Source organism: Solanum verrucosum, unplaced genomic scaffold (assembly GCF_900185275.1).
Source record: "Solanum verrucosum unplaced genomic scaffold, falcon-dt-bn FXZP01000196.1, whole genome shotgun sequence".
Lineage (NCBI taxonomy): Eukaryota > Viridiplantae > Streptophyta > Magnoliopsida > Solanales > Solanaceae > Solanum > Solanum verrucosum.
In genome coordinates, this window is record NW_026020420.1 from 2,287,083 (window position 1) to 2,306,947 (window position 19,865).

The window sequence follows — 19,865 nt, forward strand, 5'->3', positions numbered from 1 at the left end:
TAATTGTGTTCATAGCTATAGTTCCTTTTGCTATGGAGGTTGCAGTTGTATATTTCTATCCGTTTGTATATTTCGCTTGCGAATATACAAATAGGGTAAGTATATAAATTTTTTGTATTTATACATTTCAGAATTTTTTCAGAACTTTGTTTGTATATTTTATTTGTCAATATATAAACATGGTAATTCATTATGAATTCATTAATCGTATACAAATGGATAGGGTCAGCATATAAATTTTTTTGAATTTGTACAATCCAAAATCAAATTCTACAAATTAACGAATTTATACAAATCGGCGAATCATACTAATCAGGCAAATTATACAAGTTAGGAAAAAAAATATATGACGAAACAATAGATGCGAATTTGAATTTCCCTAAACAATAGTTATATCATTTAATATGGTTTAAACTTTAAATACTTATTAATGTGCATAATTTTTCCTACTTTTTAATGAGTTTAGGTTTTCTTGAAAAAGCTAACTAACATGATTTTTAAATTCTTTGTGTTACTTAATTTTTATCTTTTATTACTTGTCAATTCAACACATATAATTACAATGTCAATGAATGAAAAATTAACACGTACAAAATAAAAGACATAATTTTTTTTTTATTTCATTTCATATAATGATAAACATACTGAAATTAAAATTATCGAAATCATAGATATGATTAGCAAGACCTAGTATCATAAATTGATACTATGAGAAGATAGAATGTGTATTTTTTTCATTTAAAATTTTCTTTAATTAAGCGGAAGAAGCCATACTGAAAACAATGAAGAAAAGAACACTATAACAAAAGTAAACAATACGATCACGGAAGTAAATGAAACAACAAATAGTATTAAAATCTAAAAATTCTAAGAGAGTATTTATAACAATACTTGTAGGGGAGTTAGACAATGTACAACTACTTACTAATATTTTACCTTAATCCTTGACCTTCATATCTTTCTATCTAGAGTTATGTCCTCGATAAGTTACAAGCATGTCATGTTTGTCTAATTCACCTCCCCAAGACTTCTTCGATTTCGTCTTTACCTCTTCTAATATACCCACTATAGCCAATCTCTCACACTTTATCACTGGGGTATCTGTGCATCTTCTCTTCACATATCCGAACCATCTTAGTCTCGCCTCCCTCATCTTGTCAATTATAGAGGTCACTCCCACCTTATTCCGAACAACTTCATTTCTAACCTTTTCTCTCCTAATATGCCACACATCCATCTCAACATCCCCCTTTCCGCTATTCTCATCTTCTGGACATGCAAGTTCTTGACTACAAACACTCCCATCATACAACATAACAGATCTGACTATCACTTTATAAATTTGATGACACTTTCTTATTACACTAGACACCAAATTCGAATTTTCATTTCATTCATTCCGCTCCTATTTACACGGCTAACTGTATTATTTTCTTTATATCTCCCTTGACTTCCTCCACCTACAAAAAATAAATAATAAAGAGATCGAGCATACAAATTTTTCTTTCCATATGAATATTTTATATGTAATTTGTGTCTTCCTTTTTTCTTTTTAAGTTAATCTATTGCCCTTCAAAATGATAGAGAATTTAAATTTTGTCTAAAACTTATTCTCTTTGAAAGTAGTTAAAGACTGATTATCTAATACGATCCTAACACCTAACTAACTATTTTTTTATAAATAAAAATTAAACAACCTCTAAATTTATGTGTCGTTCTTATGCATGAACATATTAATCTTTTTTATATCATTTCAATTTTATCAAACGTTCCCAAAAGAACACTATTATCTAACTAATTATTATAAGAATACCAAAATTAAAATTTTACGTAATCAATTAATAATACATGTTTCAATTGGTGAGAAGAAAAACTAAGCAATTTCCTTTCTAAAATTTTATCTTAATTTTTTTATTTTTATAAAAAAATAAATCTATTTAAATTATATTGTTGTGTTCTTAGTTTTCCTTTTGCATAATATTTTCATCTATCAAAGTCTGAATAATGTTACCTGATATCTATGCCAGAAAGTTCAATACTTATATTAATGAATAAAGTTATCTGATATCTCTAGAATTAATCAAAACGCACACAAAATTATTTCGGACACCAAAATTATATATATATATATATTTTATTTTTATTTTTTTCTAATGGTGGTATGGCAAAGCAAATTAAAGGTAGTAAAAGCTAAACGTGACCTCCATTTCACTATTTTATAGATATATTCTCCTCTTTCTTTGTCTTCTCTAATTTCTAGGTTCCTGAAAGGGACCTTACCGGTTCAACAATTAGTTTTCTTCTTCACCCAATTTCCGGAGCCTTTTTCTAAATCCATAACAGGTAAAAAAATCCTAATAATGCGAAATGCGACTTGAAATTCTATGTATTTTGTTCGAAATTAGAGTTCTTTTTCTGTTTGAATTGCAAATTTTGGTGTTTTCAGGGTGTTTTTGTAGTACTGAATGTTAATAGGCGAGATTTTAGATTGTTTGTGTTTAAAGTTTGAATTTTTATTGGGATTTATGTTTGTTTGGGGAAACTAAAGATTCCCCATTTTTTTGTTTGTGAGTGTATTTGTAGAATTAAAATATGTATATGGTGATATTGTTGGATTAAGAAATTGCCCATGTTTGTTGAAAGTATCAATATGGGTGATCTTGTTGGGAATAAGAGCTAAGAAATTTGCATTTCTTTGATTATATTTTAGTTGAAATAAGAAAATAGTTTTTCTTTTTTCTAGTTTGGGATTTGTTTCTCCAAATTTTTAGCTTTTAGAGGAGGCTAGTTTGTGTTGTGAGATCTGAAATTGGACTTCTTATTGGGGATTTGTTAGGTTTGTAAGGTTTTTGGGAATGGATGAGGTCAAGAAATCAGAGGGTCATATGACATCACCTGCAGCTTTTGTGGAAGGAGGAATTCAGGATGCATGTGATGATGCTTGCAGCATTTGTCTCGAGGCTTTCTGCGAAAGCGATCCTCCCTCGGTGAATGCTAAAGACTGCCTGTAGTTAAATGTTTGATATTAGTAATGTTATGTTACTCTGTTATCATAGTGACTTTGATAGTGTGTAATATATCTGGTTTTTTCTTCTGTAGGTAACTAGCTGCAAGCATGAGTTTCATCTCCAGTGCGTCCTGGAATGGTATGTATCTGTAAAAATTCTGTCTTTACTATCTCCGTTGATTTCGAGGATATCAATTTGCTATTCCGATTTTTGTTAGGCAAGTAAAATATTAGTGAGGTATTTAAGATCAACTGACCCAGAGAGGGCAACAATTGAATTAGATTGCTATTGTGTATTTTGCTCTTTTTCCTTTTATGGGGGCGGGGATGATGTTTGTAACAAAATATGAGATTGAATAGCAAATAGACAGGTGAGAAAGTTGTTCCTTTAACTAGTCGCAAGATGAGCCAGGGAAAGTAGATCATATTTGAGCAAATTATATGTCACAACTTTGAAAATCAATGTTACCTAACGAGGGAGAAGTGTATTATGTACACACACACCTATGATCCTATTGCAAGGTACTAGAGAAGAAGAGAAATCTGATAAAAGAATTGAAGTGGTGTTATGATTCTATTGCTATGGACTTTAGTCCCACATCTGTTTGATTGGGAGTTGACATGGGGCTTATATAGCCTTGGGCTCTCCCACCGCAGTAGCTGCTTTTGGGGTGTGGTTATCCTTGTGTTGTATATCAATTTAATGGGGAGCTGATGTGTGGCTTATATAGCCTTGGGTTCTCCCACCTCGATAACTAGCTTTTGGGGGGTGGTTATCCTTGGGTTGTATCAAGTTGTCTTTGAAAGATGATTGGTGGAACTTGACACCAGTGAGTCTATTGGTGGTTGTTATTATTTCTTTTTTGGGTCAAAAGGGTGGTTGTTATTGTTGTTGGCATATGGCACTGGCTCTTTTTTTTTTTCCTTTTCCAACCATCTTTTAGTAGTAGTTACTCAATGCTGTATATTCTTTATCACATAGTTTTTGCACCAGTTTTGTTTAGGATATTGCTTGCTTTCAGAAAACAAAATAGTTGAAGTGCACGCAAGTTGGCCGTGATACTGCCATTATGAGAAAGAAAATGAAAAAAACTACTACTACTATCTCTTGATCTCAAGATAGTTAGAGTCGGCTATATGTTGAATACCAAGGCTCCCACAAAGATTACTTCCTTCACATGTGCTGCACGCGATCCAGTTTCACCAGGTAAGGAAACTGGGATGCGTAGTTGGTGTTGCACGTGCAAAAAACATAGAGGGGATTAAACCATTTACTTCAATACTGTGAGTTTGCAGAGCCTTATGTATTCTTAGTTCCACATCGCTTGGGTTTTAACAAACACATAAGGAAATGCTAGCGACATTGAGATTGGACAGGGTAAAGAGCGATGGAAGGCATGCTGATAGCTCTTGTGGGCGCTTTTTGGATGTATTGTAGTAAGGAACAAAAGGTTTGACGGAGTGGAGAAGCAAGCATGAGGCATATAGTGTTCAGTATAATTCTGTATTAAGCGGTCCTACTTGAACAGCCATTTGGATAGACTTATTGGAAGTCAATGTTGAGCTTTTGTATTACTTGTTACCATATTGGTAGGAATTAATTAATTACCTCTTCGGTTTATCAAATATAATGACAGACCTAAAAATCATTGCCAATAAATGAAATTGGTAGTTGTGTTTACAAAATGCATTGTATGCCTTTCGTGAAATTATGTGTCTCAAAAGTTATTTCCCTCCCCTCCATTTTATGAACCAGTGATTTTTCTTTTAGATATCCTGTAGAGATACAGTTAAGAGGCTATTGTCTTTATTGATGCTGTAGAGATGGAATACAACCCCCCCGCGCACAGATACACTCTGCTTTACAATTAAAGTTATAAATATTTCTTGGTATTCTAGGTTGAAGAGGTAAATAATCCTTTATTTTGGGTGGGGTTGTTTAATGGGTTTGGCTTATAGACTGGATGTTTATTCTGGAACATGAGAAGGACATGATTTAGGGACTATACTAGTCATGATGAACATTGAAGTAAACAATCTAATTAGTTTAATTTTTTTTAAAACAGGTGTCAGAGAAGTTCTAATTGTCCTATGTGTTGGCAGTCCATAAGTCTGAAAGATCAGATGAGGTTTCTGTGGCTTCATTTATTTCAGTTCATAATTTTTATGATTATGATTCACTGGTATAGCCCTTACTTGACATTAGTTGACTTCCCTCTTTCAGTCAAGAATTGTTTGAGGCTGTGGAACAAGAAAGGAATTTTAGAGTTAATGCAGAAAGAAATGCTACACTATTTCACTTTCCTGCGCTGGGAGATTTTGAACTACAGCATGTGTGTGGCTGCCTTAAAGGATAAGCATTTTTCTTTTTTCATCTGATTTCTGAAGTTTCACAAGCTAGCATGTTGTGTTTACCTCTATTTATTCTTCATTCATGGCGCTCCAGTTACCTGTGGATATTGATGATCCTGACCTTGAAGAGCGCATTCTTCAGCATTTGGCTGTTGCTGCTTCAATGGGAAGAGCTCACCATGCGGGTCGAAGGGAGGGCTCAAGAAATCGCTCATCCACCAATCACCGTCCACAACTTTTAGTATTTCCAACTCATCATAATTCATCTCCTACCACTTCTGTTTCACCTTATCCTACTGGATCAATTTCTGATCCTGCTGCAACCACAACAGTTGATTCCCCTCTTCCCATTAGCTCCGGTAGCAGTGATTCACCACGACAGATGCCTCACCTTTCATCAGTTCAAAGTGATCAACTTTCTGCTTTATCATCTGGTTCTGTTCTAACGCCTGCCACAACACAAGGAATATCTAGTGGTGATAGGTAGTTATGGTTTTCGACATCCTTCCAATTTTATGCACACCTGGGCTTTATCTTAAATTGGTTTATGATGGGTTGGATTGGTAACTCATGCAGATTTTTTAAATTAGCTCTCATTTGTTTTTGGGTTTTCTGTCTTTCTGGAAGCTCTTCTAGTTCATCCTTTACACCAATCCATAGGAGAGCTGGACCATCAGAGTTGCAGTCATTTTCAGAGTCCTGGAGATCTCGATTTAGTTCTATGTCTATGAAGTATGAATGACTTCACTCAATTACTTTTATTCTTAATATTAGCAGTTGTACTTATTTTATGTCTTTTTGGGGTCATCTTAAGCCTGGTGCGTGCTATATATGGTCTTGTGCTCCAGATATAAAGAATCAATCTCAAAGAATACACGAGGGTGGAAGGAGAGATTGTTTTCTCGAAGTTCTTCAATGCCGGATGCTGGTCCTGTTAGGAGAGAGTCAAATGCTGGAATTGCTAGTCTATCTCACCTGATGGAACGTCTGGAAACTCGAGAAAATAGTAGAGCTGGCTCTGTTTCAGCAGTTACTAATATAGTGGATTCTTCACACACACTCCAAAGAGACCATGGTAATATGGGTACTCATATTGGAAATGGATTGAACAGAAACTCAACAGCTTCTGCTGCAAGTTCAGCTCAGAATTAAGTCTTCTATTTAAGCATTTACCTGGCATCTGTCCTCAGCATTTCATCTTTGAATGTAAGTCATGCCGCCTGTAAAGGGAAGTTTTCTTTTTTTTCTTCAGTGAATTTTTGTTTTGCGGTTCTCCTTGTTTATTGCCTTTAAGGATTGCTGTTTCGTTATTAAATTTGGGGATGTTACAATGGGGTTATCATCATTGTCTATTGTTGGTCTCGCTGAATAAAAGGTCAAGAAATATAATCATACACTTCCCTTGTTTGAATGAAAAAACCCTGTTGATACTTTCAAATAGAGACCAATTAACTGAACCAATCCCATTTGATTTTAGAAGTTATGTAATATTTATTTTTTCAAAATAGATCATTATTTCTTCCTCAGAATGTATGATGAATGGAAACAAGATTGGATTGACGTACATAAACTTTGTTTTGTTTGAACATTCATCTTGTTTTAAAAAGACAACCCAAATAGTTTTCTGGAAACCAATGACAGATGTTTTTGTTATTAATAACTACTTAGTGGTTGCATAATTAATTAATTACTGCCTGATTATTAGTTTGGCAGCTATAACTCTACATAAAATGTAGTAGAAATTCAAATCTGAAAAATATGTCAGGTCTATTGCCTCTATCTTGCCAAAAGGGACTTGACGATACAACAAATTAGGGGGTCACAACTTCTGCGATTGGGAGGTGTCTGAGTTTCAAAGATTGTTAGCCCTACTCTCTAAGCAAGTTATAGTGGGTCAATAAACCCGATGCTTTGTGGTGGTGGGGTTTGGGGTGAATGGTATGTTCTCAATTAAGACTTTTCATGAGAAACTTTTGGGTAGGGAAGAGGAAGCTTTCCCTTGTAACGCAATATGAATACTTAAGGTGTTGGCGAAGGTGTGTTTTTTCACTTGGCTAGCTACTTGAGGGGTGATCTGATGGCGGAAAATCTTAGAAAGCGGAAGGTTGTCTGCGTCAGCTGGTGTTATATGTGTACGGAGGCGGGAGAGACAGGGATCAGCTTCTTCTTCAGTGTGGTCTTTCCATGAGGTTTTGGTGGAATATGTTAGGTGGTTTGGTACTTCTTGGGCTACACCAAGAACTGTGAAACTGAAAGAATCGTTGCTCAGTTGGAAGGGCATGAGAAAAAGGAGAAGACATAGAGCATGGAACGTAGTTCCTCTAGAATTAATATGGGTGGTCTGGAGGGAGAGAAATATGAATGCTTTGAGGGAGTAAAGTCGAGTTTTTCTCAGTAGAGACTACAATAGTCTCTGATCCCTTATTTTCTTTTGGTGCACCCATAGAGTTCTCAATTGCAGTGAAGATTGGGTGGACGTAGAGAATCATTACATTTTGTAGTTTCTTTCCTTTTGGTATGCCCTTACATACTGCCAAGTCTTTGACCTTGTTTATGAATGAATATACGTTTACTTGACCTTAGCCTATAAAAGAAAAAAACGCAGCTCTACTACATTTCTGGCTTTCTTTTTCGATATTTGTCTAGATTTTATCTCATGTCTGGGAATTTAAGTTGGAATGGTGTCTTGAAATCTAGATAGTCTTAAGTAGGATGAAGTCTTAAGTCATAAAGTTGTAGAAAACCATATTGTTTTTATAAGTTACCTACTTTTTTGTGAACCACTTATATACTGAGATTCTCTCTCACCTCATTAATACATTTATCTTACAAAAGTATCCAAATAGCCTCCCCTCCCTACACCCTATGTTGCTCGCTCTCCAAAAATGCTGACACACCCACCTCGAATCCTCGAAAAATGCACAAGCTTTGGAGGATCCGGTGGTATTTTTGAAGAGTCCGAGCAACATAGTCTAGACTTGATGAATTCTTCTTTGGGAAACTAGGGATTGCTAACTTGCCTACACTTTTCTTTTCTCATTTTTCAGGTTATGAACTTTGCTGGGGGTTCAAATATGACATGCTGAGGACGAGATATTTTCGTTCAGTCTATGGAGAGGAGAAGTAACAGCAGTTGCAACATGAATGTGATTTACCTGTAAATTTGTTTATATACGTTTTAACGCGAATCAAATGTTGAAAACGTATCACTAGAATCTGGTAGAGATCATTGTGTTGGATATTTACAAGTTACAACTTGATAAAATTAACAGAATTATGTTTTTTGGTTATTACATAAACCTTACATAGACTCTGTTTAGGTTTTGTTTTGGGTTGAATATTGGACAAAAAATTAGCTGCATTTTATGTTCACTGCCTTTATTTCACATTTGGTTAGCCTTTTCCCCTTGCAAACTTTATATCTAAACACTGAATGATCGAATTTACATTTATATATATATATATATATGGGCATCTATATATATGTTGCTAGTGAGCCGTCAAGTACTAGTCTTGCAACTATACTTTATTTTGAATGAAAAAAATAAGTAAGAAATGCACTTAATACTTCTAGCCTTCAAACTCAAAAAGGATTAAAAAAAATTTAAAGTAGGCTCCATGAAATTTATTAATATATGAATAATATACCAATAAGTAAATACTAATTATATACACAAATAACCATTACCTAATTCTTTTCATCATACGTGGCTTTGAATTTTTAAGCAAAAATGATATTTTTTTCAAAGAAAACAAAAGAGAAGAAAGAGAGAATCTAACTATAGAGAAAACGACATATTCCTACTAAAGTTTATAAAATCATATGAATAGACAGTGAACTTCCAACTATAAAACAGTGATTTTTAAGTTCTCTGTGTAAATAGTATACAAATTATATTATAAAATTAAGTTATAACTTATAATAATAATTATAAGTAACTTTTTTCGATAAATATTACTAATTGATAGATAAAAAACAATAACTATAAGTTCGATCACACATATAATATTAAAAGAGCTACACTGTCAGTATATATAGGTTAAATTTCAGAAGAAGAAAAAAACTCATGTTTTTGCGGGTGCGGGTGAGGGTGGGGGTAGGGGTGGGGTGGGGGTTAGGGGGAGGTAGTTGATATTTCACTATTTTGTTGAATTCATAACATCAAGTTTAAAGAAAATAATCAAAAGAAATTAGCTAATGGGATTTATTAACAACCATGAATTATTTTGGAATAAAAACAAAAAGAGAAGTCTTAATTTTTCTTCTCTTATGACATATTTAATTGCCACTAAATAGATATATTAATTGCATGCATAATTATAAAATATACATCTTAACCTCTACGATATGACATTGATAGAAAACAAAACATTTATTTATTTATTTATTATATATATAAAAAAATAGAAAGAAGAGTAAAAGTTGAAGAATCTTAAAGTCACATCTCAAATTTTAATTTCACTATTTTCATGATAAATTTCACTTGTCAAATGTCAAGTCAAGTCAATAAAATATTAACATGTGGGTTAGAAGGCTAATATCAACTCATCTTTTTAATTACATTTTCCCTTACTAATTACTAAAGCAATTGCTTTTATGTTATGATGTCCACCTCAAGTAATAAGAAAGATGTCATTTGCATGAATTTTTTATTTTCAATTTCTGGTTCCCAAAATTACAATATTATAGTAGAGCAGTATTTTTCTTTTATGGTAAGTTTGCCCACTTCTTTGTGTATTTTGGGTCTATAATTCAATGGAATGAGGAGATTGATGAGGATGTCACACATTGTATTGAAGTCGGATGGATGAAATGAAGGTTCGTATCTGATCACTACAAATAAAAATTGAAATTAGCTACGAACTTCATCGCTAATCTATTGTTAATCTACATGTAGCTAACAAAATTACAAAATTATATCTCTATATAGAATCAACGACGAATTTTACTAATTAGCTATAAAATTTGTCCATCGCTAGCTAAATCCTACTTTTTTAGTAGTGGTGCCTAAGCAATAAAAACGTGTCAATGAGACATGAAAGTAAGTTCTATAAAATGGTTATTACGCTGACTATGTTGTACAAGGGAGAGTTAGTCAAGAATTCGCGTGTTTGGAAGATGAAACGTAGCATAAATGAGGATGCTTAGATGGAAGAGTGTGACAGATTATAAGAGACAAGATTAGGAACAAAAATATATAGAGCAAGGTGGGGAATAGCCTCCATAGTGGTGGATGGATGTGGGTTCGGAAAGTCAAGAACAGGAAAAGCACATGACCTAGTCATGAGAAGGCGCAAGAGATTGACGATGATAGACTTAAGGGATAGGTCTAGGTAGACCGAGAAAGAATTGAAGAAATGAGATTAATTAAACATGATATGACACATCTTCAACTCACTGGAGACATGAGTACCCCAGATAAAGTGTTTTCTCTTTTTCATAGGGATAGAGTAGAGCATTGTCTCTTTAATTCCTTACTAGCTAGTATTACTGTTAATATGCTAGCATTATCTTATGTTTCAATTTAATTGTTAATGTTTCTTTATACTTTGGTTTTTTTTTATATTCGTATTCTTTTTCCTTTAATATTTTCATCATAATATTTTACTCTAACATTTTTTTAAAATTATATTTTAATAAAGATAATTTTCTTGAGCGGATAATCTATCAAAAATCACTTTTTTACCTTATAAAATACGATCTATGTACGATTTATCTTTTCTAGACACTAATTATGAAACTATACTAAATATATTGTGTTGGTAAGTTTGGCACTTAGCAAAGATTAATGACTCGCATTGACAAGCTAGCAAGTGCAATAGTGATGTAGTACTTTTTTAAAAATTATTTTTATAATTTGAATTATTTTTATAATGTCAAATTATAAACATTTTTTAAATTTCCAAATAATAAAAGAATACAACCTACTAAGAGTACAATTATAAACAGATATTTGTTACACAGAAATAAAGTCGAACCCATGATTTCAAGATCATGAGATCTCTGCATTTATTATGGGCCAGAGTTACAACAATTATTTGTATTATTACACTATTTTAAAGTTTAAAAGATGTTTAATTATCTAGTTAAGAGGAATATACACATACCTACCAATAAGAATAACATTTGACTGATAAGTATTCTTTCGTACTGAACTTCAGGTTCAGATTCAAACACTAAATATGAAATCATCTTGTTAGAAATGCTTTACTCTAATATGAAAATATCTAACATCTAATGCATATTTAAATTTAATCAAGCCTCACTATAAATACTGAATCAAAACACACATATGTTTTACGAGAAACAACAAAACTCATGTGTTTTATAATCTATTTTACTTTGGATTAAACATTTAAGATGGACCCATAAACATGTAGTGACATGAAAAGTAATTAATTTAATATCAAATTAAAGCATAGTAATTCTCTCTTTGCCGTCCAAAATACCATTCATAAAAAGAAGATATAAAAAAAGACAAAAGTTCTCCTAATCCACAACTTGGGATAATATTTTCTTATTCATTAAATTAAAAATAAATATACCTAAAGGTTTCCAATAGAGATTAAAAAGTCAGCCTAAAATTCTTTTGTAGGTCTAGTGCATTGTCCAAAAGATCTAATATTCAACAACTAAATAATCAAGAAATCACGTTTGAAATGACAAATATTATAACATCTCGAAACTTGTGAGTTTTGATTGCTAGTGACAGATTTAGAATTTTTACGAAATGAATTACGCTTTAAAATAATGATTCCTAAAACATATTTTAAGTTTTATTTTTTATTTACTTTAGCACATGAATGTAAGGTTGAACATCGAATTTTCAGTGTCTGAAAACTTATGAGTTGTGAGTATGATTGCCAATGACCTGTTCATAATTTTGATGATAAAAACTACGATTTAAAAGAATAAATCCTAAAATGTATATTTAATTTTGTCTTTGCTTTCGTTAGCAAACGTAAGGTTGAACCTCGAAATATTGATTCTCTCAAACTTGCTAAGCCACTAATCAATTCGCGAATTCATAATTGAATTTACCAACTGATATGAAATAAGACCACAAATATCTACATATACGTAACAATTCATAAGAGATCACATTTGAAATGACAAATATCACAAATCTCAAAACTCGTGACATTCTAACCGCTACTTAGGTAGATTCAGAATTAAGACATCATAATTCACATATTAAAATAACAAATTTATAATGTAATCTTAAATTTTCTTTAACACGTGTATATTAGATTGAAAACCTCGAAATATTGATTCTCTCGAACCCGCTAGGCCACTAATCCACAAACCCATTATTGAATTTGAGTATTTGACACTTAAAATGTAAAGAAAAAGACCGCAAATATTACAAATCTTTCAAACCACACAAAAAAAAAGATCTAAAATTTCTTAGTGGGCCTTAAAGCTAAATCCTAAATTTCAAAGAACATATAAATAAATAGAAGGAATTAAATACAATGGGCAATAATTTAAAAACCCCAAAAAGGACATGAACACCGACAATATCTAAGGGCAAAATAGTCAATACACAACCATGACGTGTTAGAACAAGACAGACAATCTTCCATTTGGAGAGCTGTCTTTGTTTTTTCCTTAAATTCTTGTGAACTAAGTTTAAAACCACGTATTCTGGTACAATAGTGGAACTGTTTCATTCTTTAATTAGAAGTCTTGAGTGTGAATTTTAGATATATAGAAAAATTTGTTGGAAGTGTCACTCTCGTATGAACCGTATAGTGTGCTATTTGAATTTAGTGAAAGCTCAAATGCAGATTACGAACACCGGACGGAAAATAAAAAAGAAAAGTTTAAAGTCACGCGTTTCACGCGCGAAGAAAGGGACGTGGGGCTGACGTAGCGTAGAAAACAGCGGGAAAGTTATGGCTTTTTACTCATAGACAGGAAAATGACAGCTCGCTTACCGGCTTTGTTAAGACATAAGCAAATTTGGAAACTAGATTTTTTATGACATTTTCCTTAATTACGACGAACCGCAATTGCTATTCTTTGGATTATACGGGAAAAGTAAATTGCATTACGAAAGTTTCGTACGATGAGTTCGGTGGAGCAAATGTGGAGGAGAGTTTGAATTTAAAATTTATTTGGGAGATCTTCTGTTCAACTAACTCTGTCAGTCTTGTGAGTGAATTTTTATAAGTTTGTGTCTGAGATTGTTTTGAACTTGGACTCATTAATTGGGAGATCTCCTGCTAAATTAACTCGGTCATTCTTATTGGTTAAATTTTATGAGTTTGTGCATGAGATTTTATATAAATTTAATTAATATATTCGATTTGAAATTTGTTAATGGTATTGTTTATTAAAAATAGGACAACAACAACTTGACTTTTAGCTAAGTTGAGGCTCAAGTTAATTCAGAATTTAAATTTTATGAATTAATACGAAAGAGTTGTTCGAAGAGAAATGAATCCTCACTCTAATTGAAATTGGTGACTAATCAATAATAAAGATGGACCAATTTGGTTTCATACTTTGAGTTTATATTTTAATTACAATTTAGTTTATTTGACTCAATTTAAAATTTATTTTTGTCTTTTAAATGTGCTTTAAATACATATACGAGATTTTGGTTGAACTTATTCGATTCAAATGATTCAGAGTTTAAAATTTATGAATTGAAATTCGAGTGTCTTCATAAATTATTTGATCTACTCCATTCGAAACCAATATTTACATTCATTAGTAAGAATAGTAACACACATATTTTTTGTGTCAAAGTTTTTAAGTTCGAATGAATATATAATATCGACACTAGGTATTAATGAGCGGCTCAATTTTTTTCTTGATATATGGCTTGAGCCAAGCCGTTTAAGAAGAAATTAATTAAAGTAGGTGGCTTTATGAGTTATTATTACTCAACTTTATTACTACTTAATTAAGGGATTTATCTCTTTACCAAACCTTTTAATTTGCACGTACTCGTCAAATCGTACTTGTCCTTTGTGTTTATGGTTGGATCAACATTTAAAGCAATGACAACTCAAACTTTAGGTTTTATAATAATTAATCTTTTTGCAAATACATAGTTATAAGTTAGTAGAGTTTGCTATAAATGACAATTATAATGAGTATATATGTATTATGATTTAATTACAATATTTTAATAAGAGGTAATGCATGAATCATGCTTCAAACTTATTCAAGGGATCGTGTAATTTCTAAACACTTCAATGAGATATATAGAAAAATTCGAAATTTGAAGTTTATAGTTTTTATATAAGAATAATTGAATTTACAGTCAAATGTTTATAGATTTTGATACAAATAAAAGATTTATACTAAAAGTATCAAATTCACGTGAATCAATAATTTCAAAACTAGATTCACGTCTGTAAAAAGATCATATAAGGATAAAATCTCTTGAAGCTAACGTTTTTATAAAGGAATCTTAACATTTTCAGCGAGTCGGCTAGAAAAATTTACCCCCTAACACCCTAACCATAATAATTATAGTTGATGATGTGTATAGCATTAAAAGTATATACTAGCTCAAATTTATAAAAGAAAATATATATTTTTATATTGGCTAAACCGACACTCCGTGAACTACCAAAATGGATTATTCTTTCTTACGCCTAGTGATGTTTTTTTTTTGCTCTACTAACTTTTTTTTTGTTTGACGTTTGTGATTGATGTGTGGTATCATTATCAAAATTTGATTAAATATGAATTCGCGTATTATAAAATTTATTTCTGAAACAACATTTTCATTCAATTTTTTTCATTATCAAAAGCTAAAACCTAAAATCTTTGATTAAAAATTAAGAAATTTCAAACCATCTCATCACAATCTACGTTGATGTTCCACTAACTAATATTTTGAATCTGTATCACTCGTGAATTTTCCACTTCTTCAACACCTCTCAAAGAATATGCTTAAATAAATTTAAAACAATTATTGTTTAGTAACTAATTGGGATATATTATACAGTATAGTCTGACAAGGTTGTTTGTTAGTCCACAAAAATCAATTGTACATTTTAGACATTAAAAAATAACAGGTCATCATCTATAGTACAAAAGATAGCATTTAAAAAAAAAAAGAAATTATAATATCAAGAACTTATATATAATTCTTTTTTGAGTTAAAATTGGGAGCAAGGATTTACGTTTGAAAAATAATAATTAAAGATCTCACCTTGAACTCATTGAAAGTAAATACGATAACAAACTTTTTAATTTGCGTTTAGGAATTCTTTTTACATATATGATATAATACTTAAACTATTACAGGTTCTGATTACTTTCATGAACTTGACGATTTGATATAGTCTTAATTAATTCTTGTAACAAAAAACGTTAATCTTTAGATGTGTACTGAATAAAATCGGTAATTGATACAATAGTTAAAGCACATGGTACAACACTTAACAAGCAAATTAATTAACCTTGCTCTAATGACACAATAATTGCTCAAACAAATCACTTGCCGACAATAATTAGAATGTGTAACAGTGTAAATATTATTATTATTTATATTATAATGTGTGGACATTTTTTTTTTTTTTTTTAAAGACTTGCTATTTTAGAGATCCATAACACTACACAACTTGGAAATATAAAACCAAAATAATTAGACAACTAAAAGATGGGAAAATGTTGAATTTAAATTTGTTTACAACATGTGGTCAACATGGGCAGCTGCAATTCATTAATCAGAAAAAAATGATTATTTTTTTAAAAAAATTTGGAGATTCTAATTTAAAGCTGTCTGATTTGATAAATCTTAAAAATGACGTGCATGATTTGCAACTTTTTGATATGATTAATTATGTTGTCTAATATGGCCTAATAATGTACTAATATTTTATTGATCATTTGGTCAACATATATTTTACTAGTAGTTACTGAACTAGAGATATATAGTATATTAGGTCTTAATAAAAAAAAATAAACTTCTTAAAAATGAGCACATTAAGTTCTTCAACTTTTCAAAAATGTACATTGCTTCCCTTAAAATACCATTATACTTCCTATGTCTCAAAAATACTTGTCGTACTTATTATAAAAATATCTCAAATGCTAATTATTTTAGAAGTTTAAGATAAAATTAATTGTATTTTCCCATTTTATTTGTTGATAGTAATTATTTTTGAAAACTACAAACACATCGATTATGACAAATAAATAAAGTATATATTTTTATGGGATAAGGGTCTTTAAATACCTCAACTTTGATCGGATTTGCTGTTGCGATACTAAACTTTTATGAGGACCTATTACCTCCCTAGACTATTTAATACCGTATTTTAAACATATATATTTGTCCACGTGGACATAAAAAATAATACAAATTTTTAAATAGTAATGTGTCCACGTGGGCACATATATATCTTTAAAATACACTATTAAATAGTTCAGGGGGGAAAAATACGGTATTAAATAGTCTAGGGAGGTAATAGGTCCTCGTGAAAGTTTAGTATCGCAACAACAAATTCGACCAAAGTTGGAGTATTTTTCAGACCCTTATCTCTATTTTTATCTTACGACAAAAGTAATAATAACATACTTCCTCTGTTTCGTATTACTTGTTTCTATATACTTAAAATAGATAGTATTTCATTTTACCTGATCAATTTAGAAAATCAAGAGAAGTTTATCTCCGATTTGAATCTTAATTATGTCTCCAATAATTTCTAATTTGTGAAAGAATTATTTTCCTAATAGTAATATTTATTTTTAATAATTTGAGACATACAAAAATTATAGACTTAGGACTGTCGTAAAGGCTATAGAGATGTGTGCAAGAATAAGAATATCCTATAGAGAAAGACCACCGACCAACAAACTCCAAAACCCAACAAAAAAGAGGAAAAAAAAAAAAAAGTAAAAAAAGAGAGAAAGGATTAGGTGAATTATTTGGATATTTTATTTAAGATATTAGTTATAATATATATTATTTTTAGGTCAAATTGTTGATCTTATATAGTTGGTGTATAAACTAAGTTATAATCTTAATTTTAATTTGAGAATTATAATCTTGAGACATTTTGATTTGAACCAAATGACCTCTAAAGATTACGGTAGAGTAATAAATACTTTTTTATTTTTAATTAGGAGATTTTGGGACGAGTATACCAGTAGAATCTAAATTTTATGGAATTTATAATTTAAAACACCACTTAAACTTGTAATTGAATTCTAACTTCTTCTTTTTTAAATAGAAATATAGAGTTAAGATAAGAATTACTGATTCAACATAACCTATATGTTATATAGTATCTCAATGTATGTTTCACATTCAAATCTTAGGTGTATGTTTTTCTCTATTAAGAAATGATTTATCTCAATGTGATTTTCTTTTAGATGAATTCCAATCTAGTTGAATAATCAGGGTCGGATTTAACTCATAATTGTTCATATAATTTAGTATTTTCTGCACAAAAATATAAATAAAATTTGAATACATCTTATCCTTTTCAATCCTTTATTTACAAGATATACATTGAATACATTATATTAAGATATATAACTTTTAAATTAATGAATTTAACATTATTAACCTTAGAGATTAACTATATAAAATTTTAAATTCACTTCTATAAACTTCAAAATATATATACTGAACATCGAGCGAGTGACTTAAACTCAAAAAAAATAAATACAAGGCAACTAAGTGTAAGCTTAATGCAATGAATATTGACTATCGCCCACCCGTCGCGTGGCCCACATTTTACAGGCTGCCCAAAATAAAACCTAAAAACAACAAATGAAATCTCTTACCTCCTTCCTCTTCTTATGGAGCCAACCAACTACTTTAACTTAACTTCACTTTCGTCCGATATCTGATATTTATATTAGTGTTTTTGATTAAATTTGAATATACGTTGAGAAGGGAGGGTAACATGCTTTCTAATAAAGACGATTTTATATTCAAAATTCAAATTCTAGATTTCTGATTAAAAATAAAGAAATACTTACTGCTTCGTCACAATTTGATAGAATAACTCACATTTTATTTCTTTTCTCCACATGTCGTCATGTCCACCCCTTTTTAAAACTTTAAAGCAAGACCTCCCCACTTCCTTCTAGTAGTTTCATATATTAATCTCTAACATTTAATTGATTATAATGGAATCACACCTCTCATTTTTTTGTTGAGCCATAATTACATTAACAATATACCTAATGTAATCTGTTTCATAAAGTTTAAAAAAGTATATTCTATGCGAATTTTATTTTTACCTCAAGAAGATAAAGAGATGATTTACAACATTTATAAATATAGATAAGAATAAGATATGCGTAGAGTATATTTTCTCTTCATTCATTCTATTATTTGATAATCTAACATTATAAGTTCTAATTTTTTTTACTAACATTACTAACAACATTAAGAGACACCTAGGTATTGAGCTAGATATAGGTTAGGTAATTAGTGAACGTAATATTTTACAATTTGAATGTAACAAAAAATCATACTACAAAGATTTTTATGTTATTTTTGTATTTCATATACATAAAAAATAAAAGTATTTTATCAAGAAAATATAAATTTATAAAGGACTACAAAATTAATAACATCACCAACATTACTATTACAATACTTACTCTAAATTAAGGAATTCTATCAAGTAAAATTATTACAAGAATTAGTATATTACACGTATCATAAAGTATTCAGACCTGAAATTAGGTGTTAGTATTATAATATATATCATTATCATTGCCAACAAATAAAACTGAACTTTCCAGTTAGCTAGCATTTCTATGTGCATAAAAACTTTGAAGTCAAAAGTTCAACAAATTTAATTACCCAAAAAAGAATAAAAATTTAAAAAAATGTGTCTTCACTTGAAGCCAAAGCCTGCAATTCCAAATACACATGAGTGACAGAACAGAGAGAAAATAGAAAATAACCCTTGACCCACCCAAATATTGATCGTGATCGAATAGTAAGTACTTTTTTTATTTTTTAACCAGAAGTTTTGACTTCGAATTTCTTATGTATAGAACCGCCTTGCGTTTACAGAAAGCACTTTATCTTTAATATGAAATTTTTTGACATAAATTCAAATTTAATTAGATTCCAATACTGATATTGGATACATATTGACCCCCCTTTCCCTTCAATACTCCTTCCAATATTGATCGTGATCAAGTAGTTAGTACTTCATTTTTAACTAGAGATCTTGACTTGGAGTTTCTTATTTATAGAGTCACCTTTATCGAGAACCCTTTACCTCAAAATAATTTTTTTCGACGTGAATTTGAATTTAGTCAGACTCTAATGTAGATACTAGATACTGAACATTGACCCTTCTTTTTTCGTATTCCTTCATCTTTAACTATAGGTTTTAAGTTAGAGTTTCCAAGAGTGCCTTGACCTCAAATATAAATTTTTTCTATCTGAATTCAAATTTAATCAGACTTTAATACGGATACCGGATACCGGATACCGGATATCGAACATTGACCCTCCTTTTCCCTTTAATACTTTATTATTTCCACCAAACAACTACTACT

The 19,865-nt window shown here is 30.7% G+C and overlaps 2 protein-coding genes and 1 non-coding gene across 5 annotated transcripts in view; 1 reads left to right on the top strand and 2 right to left on the bottom strand.

The window, feature by feature from the left end:
• Positions 1-10,984, bottom strand: part of LOC125807103 (tropinone reductase 1) — a 177,143-nt gene extending 166,159 nt beyond the window's left edge. The window contains exon 1 of the mRNA XM_049486876.1: positions 10,974-10,984. Coding sequence (XP_049342833.1) covers positions 10,974-10,976 — 3 coding nt within the window. The 5' untranslated portion in view covers positions 10,977-10,984. The remainder of the gene's footprint in view (positions 1-10,973) is intronic.
• On the bottom strand, positions 1,683-1,782 carry LOC125807152 (U6 spliceosomal RNA). The gene has a single exon (XR_007441646.1). It is a non-coding gene; the product is annotated as a U6 spliceosomal RNA (small nuclear RNA).
• Positions 2,233-8,667, top strand: LOC125807088 (E3 ubiquitin-protein ligase RHF2A-like). Of its 3 annotated transcripts, none has more exons than XM_049486853.1 (9): positions 2,233-2,343; positions 2,837-2,987; positions 3,100-3,146; positions 5,074-5,136; positions 5,232-5,340; positions 5,454-5,845; positions 5,987-6,091; positions 6,208-6,565; positions 8,407-8,667. In XM_049486853.1, the coding sequence occupies exons 2-8, from the start codon at positions 2,856-2,858 to the stop codon at positions 6,509-6,511; spliced, it is 1,152 nt and encodes a 383-aa protein (XP_049342810.1). In that variant the 5' UTR covers positions 2,233-2,343; positions 2,837-2,855; the 3' UTR covers positions 6,512-6,565; positions 8,407-8,667. The 3 variants fall into 3 exon arrangements, with proteins under 3 accessions (XP_049342810.1, XP_049342811.1, XP_049342812.1); XM_049486854.1 differs by having other exon boundaries at positions 2,257-2,343; positions 5,454-5,842; XM_049486855.1 differs by lacking the exon at positions 2,233-2,343 and having other exon boundaries at positions 2,837-3,007.
• Positions 10,985-19,865: the final 8,881 nt, after the last annotated feature.

Bases quoted from the DNA above. Each gene is read 5' to 3' on its own strand.
- LOC125807088 (XM_049486853.1), top strand. From the start codon at position 2,856: ATGGATGAGGTCAAGAAATCAGAGGGTCATATGACATCACCTGCAGCT. The intron at 3,147-5,073 runs GTATGTATCTGT...TTTTTAAAACAG, and splicing joins CTCCAGTGCGTCCTGGAATG to GTGTCAGAGAAGTTCTAATT. The intron at 6,092-6,207 runs GTATGAATGACT...CTTGTGCTCCAG, and splicing joins TTTAGTTCTATGTCTATGAA to ATATAAAGAATCAATCTCAA.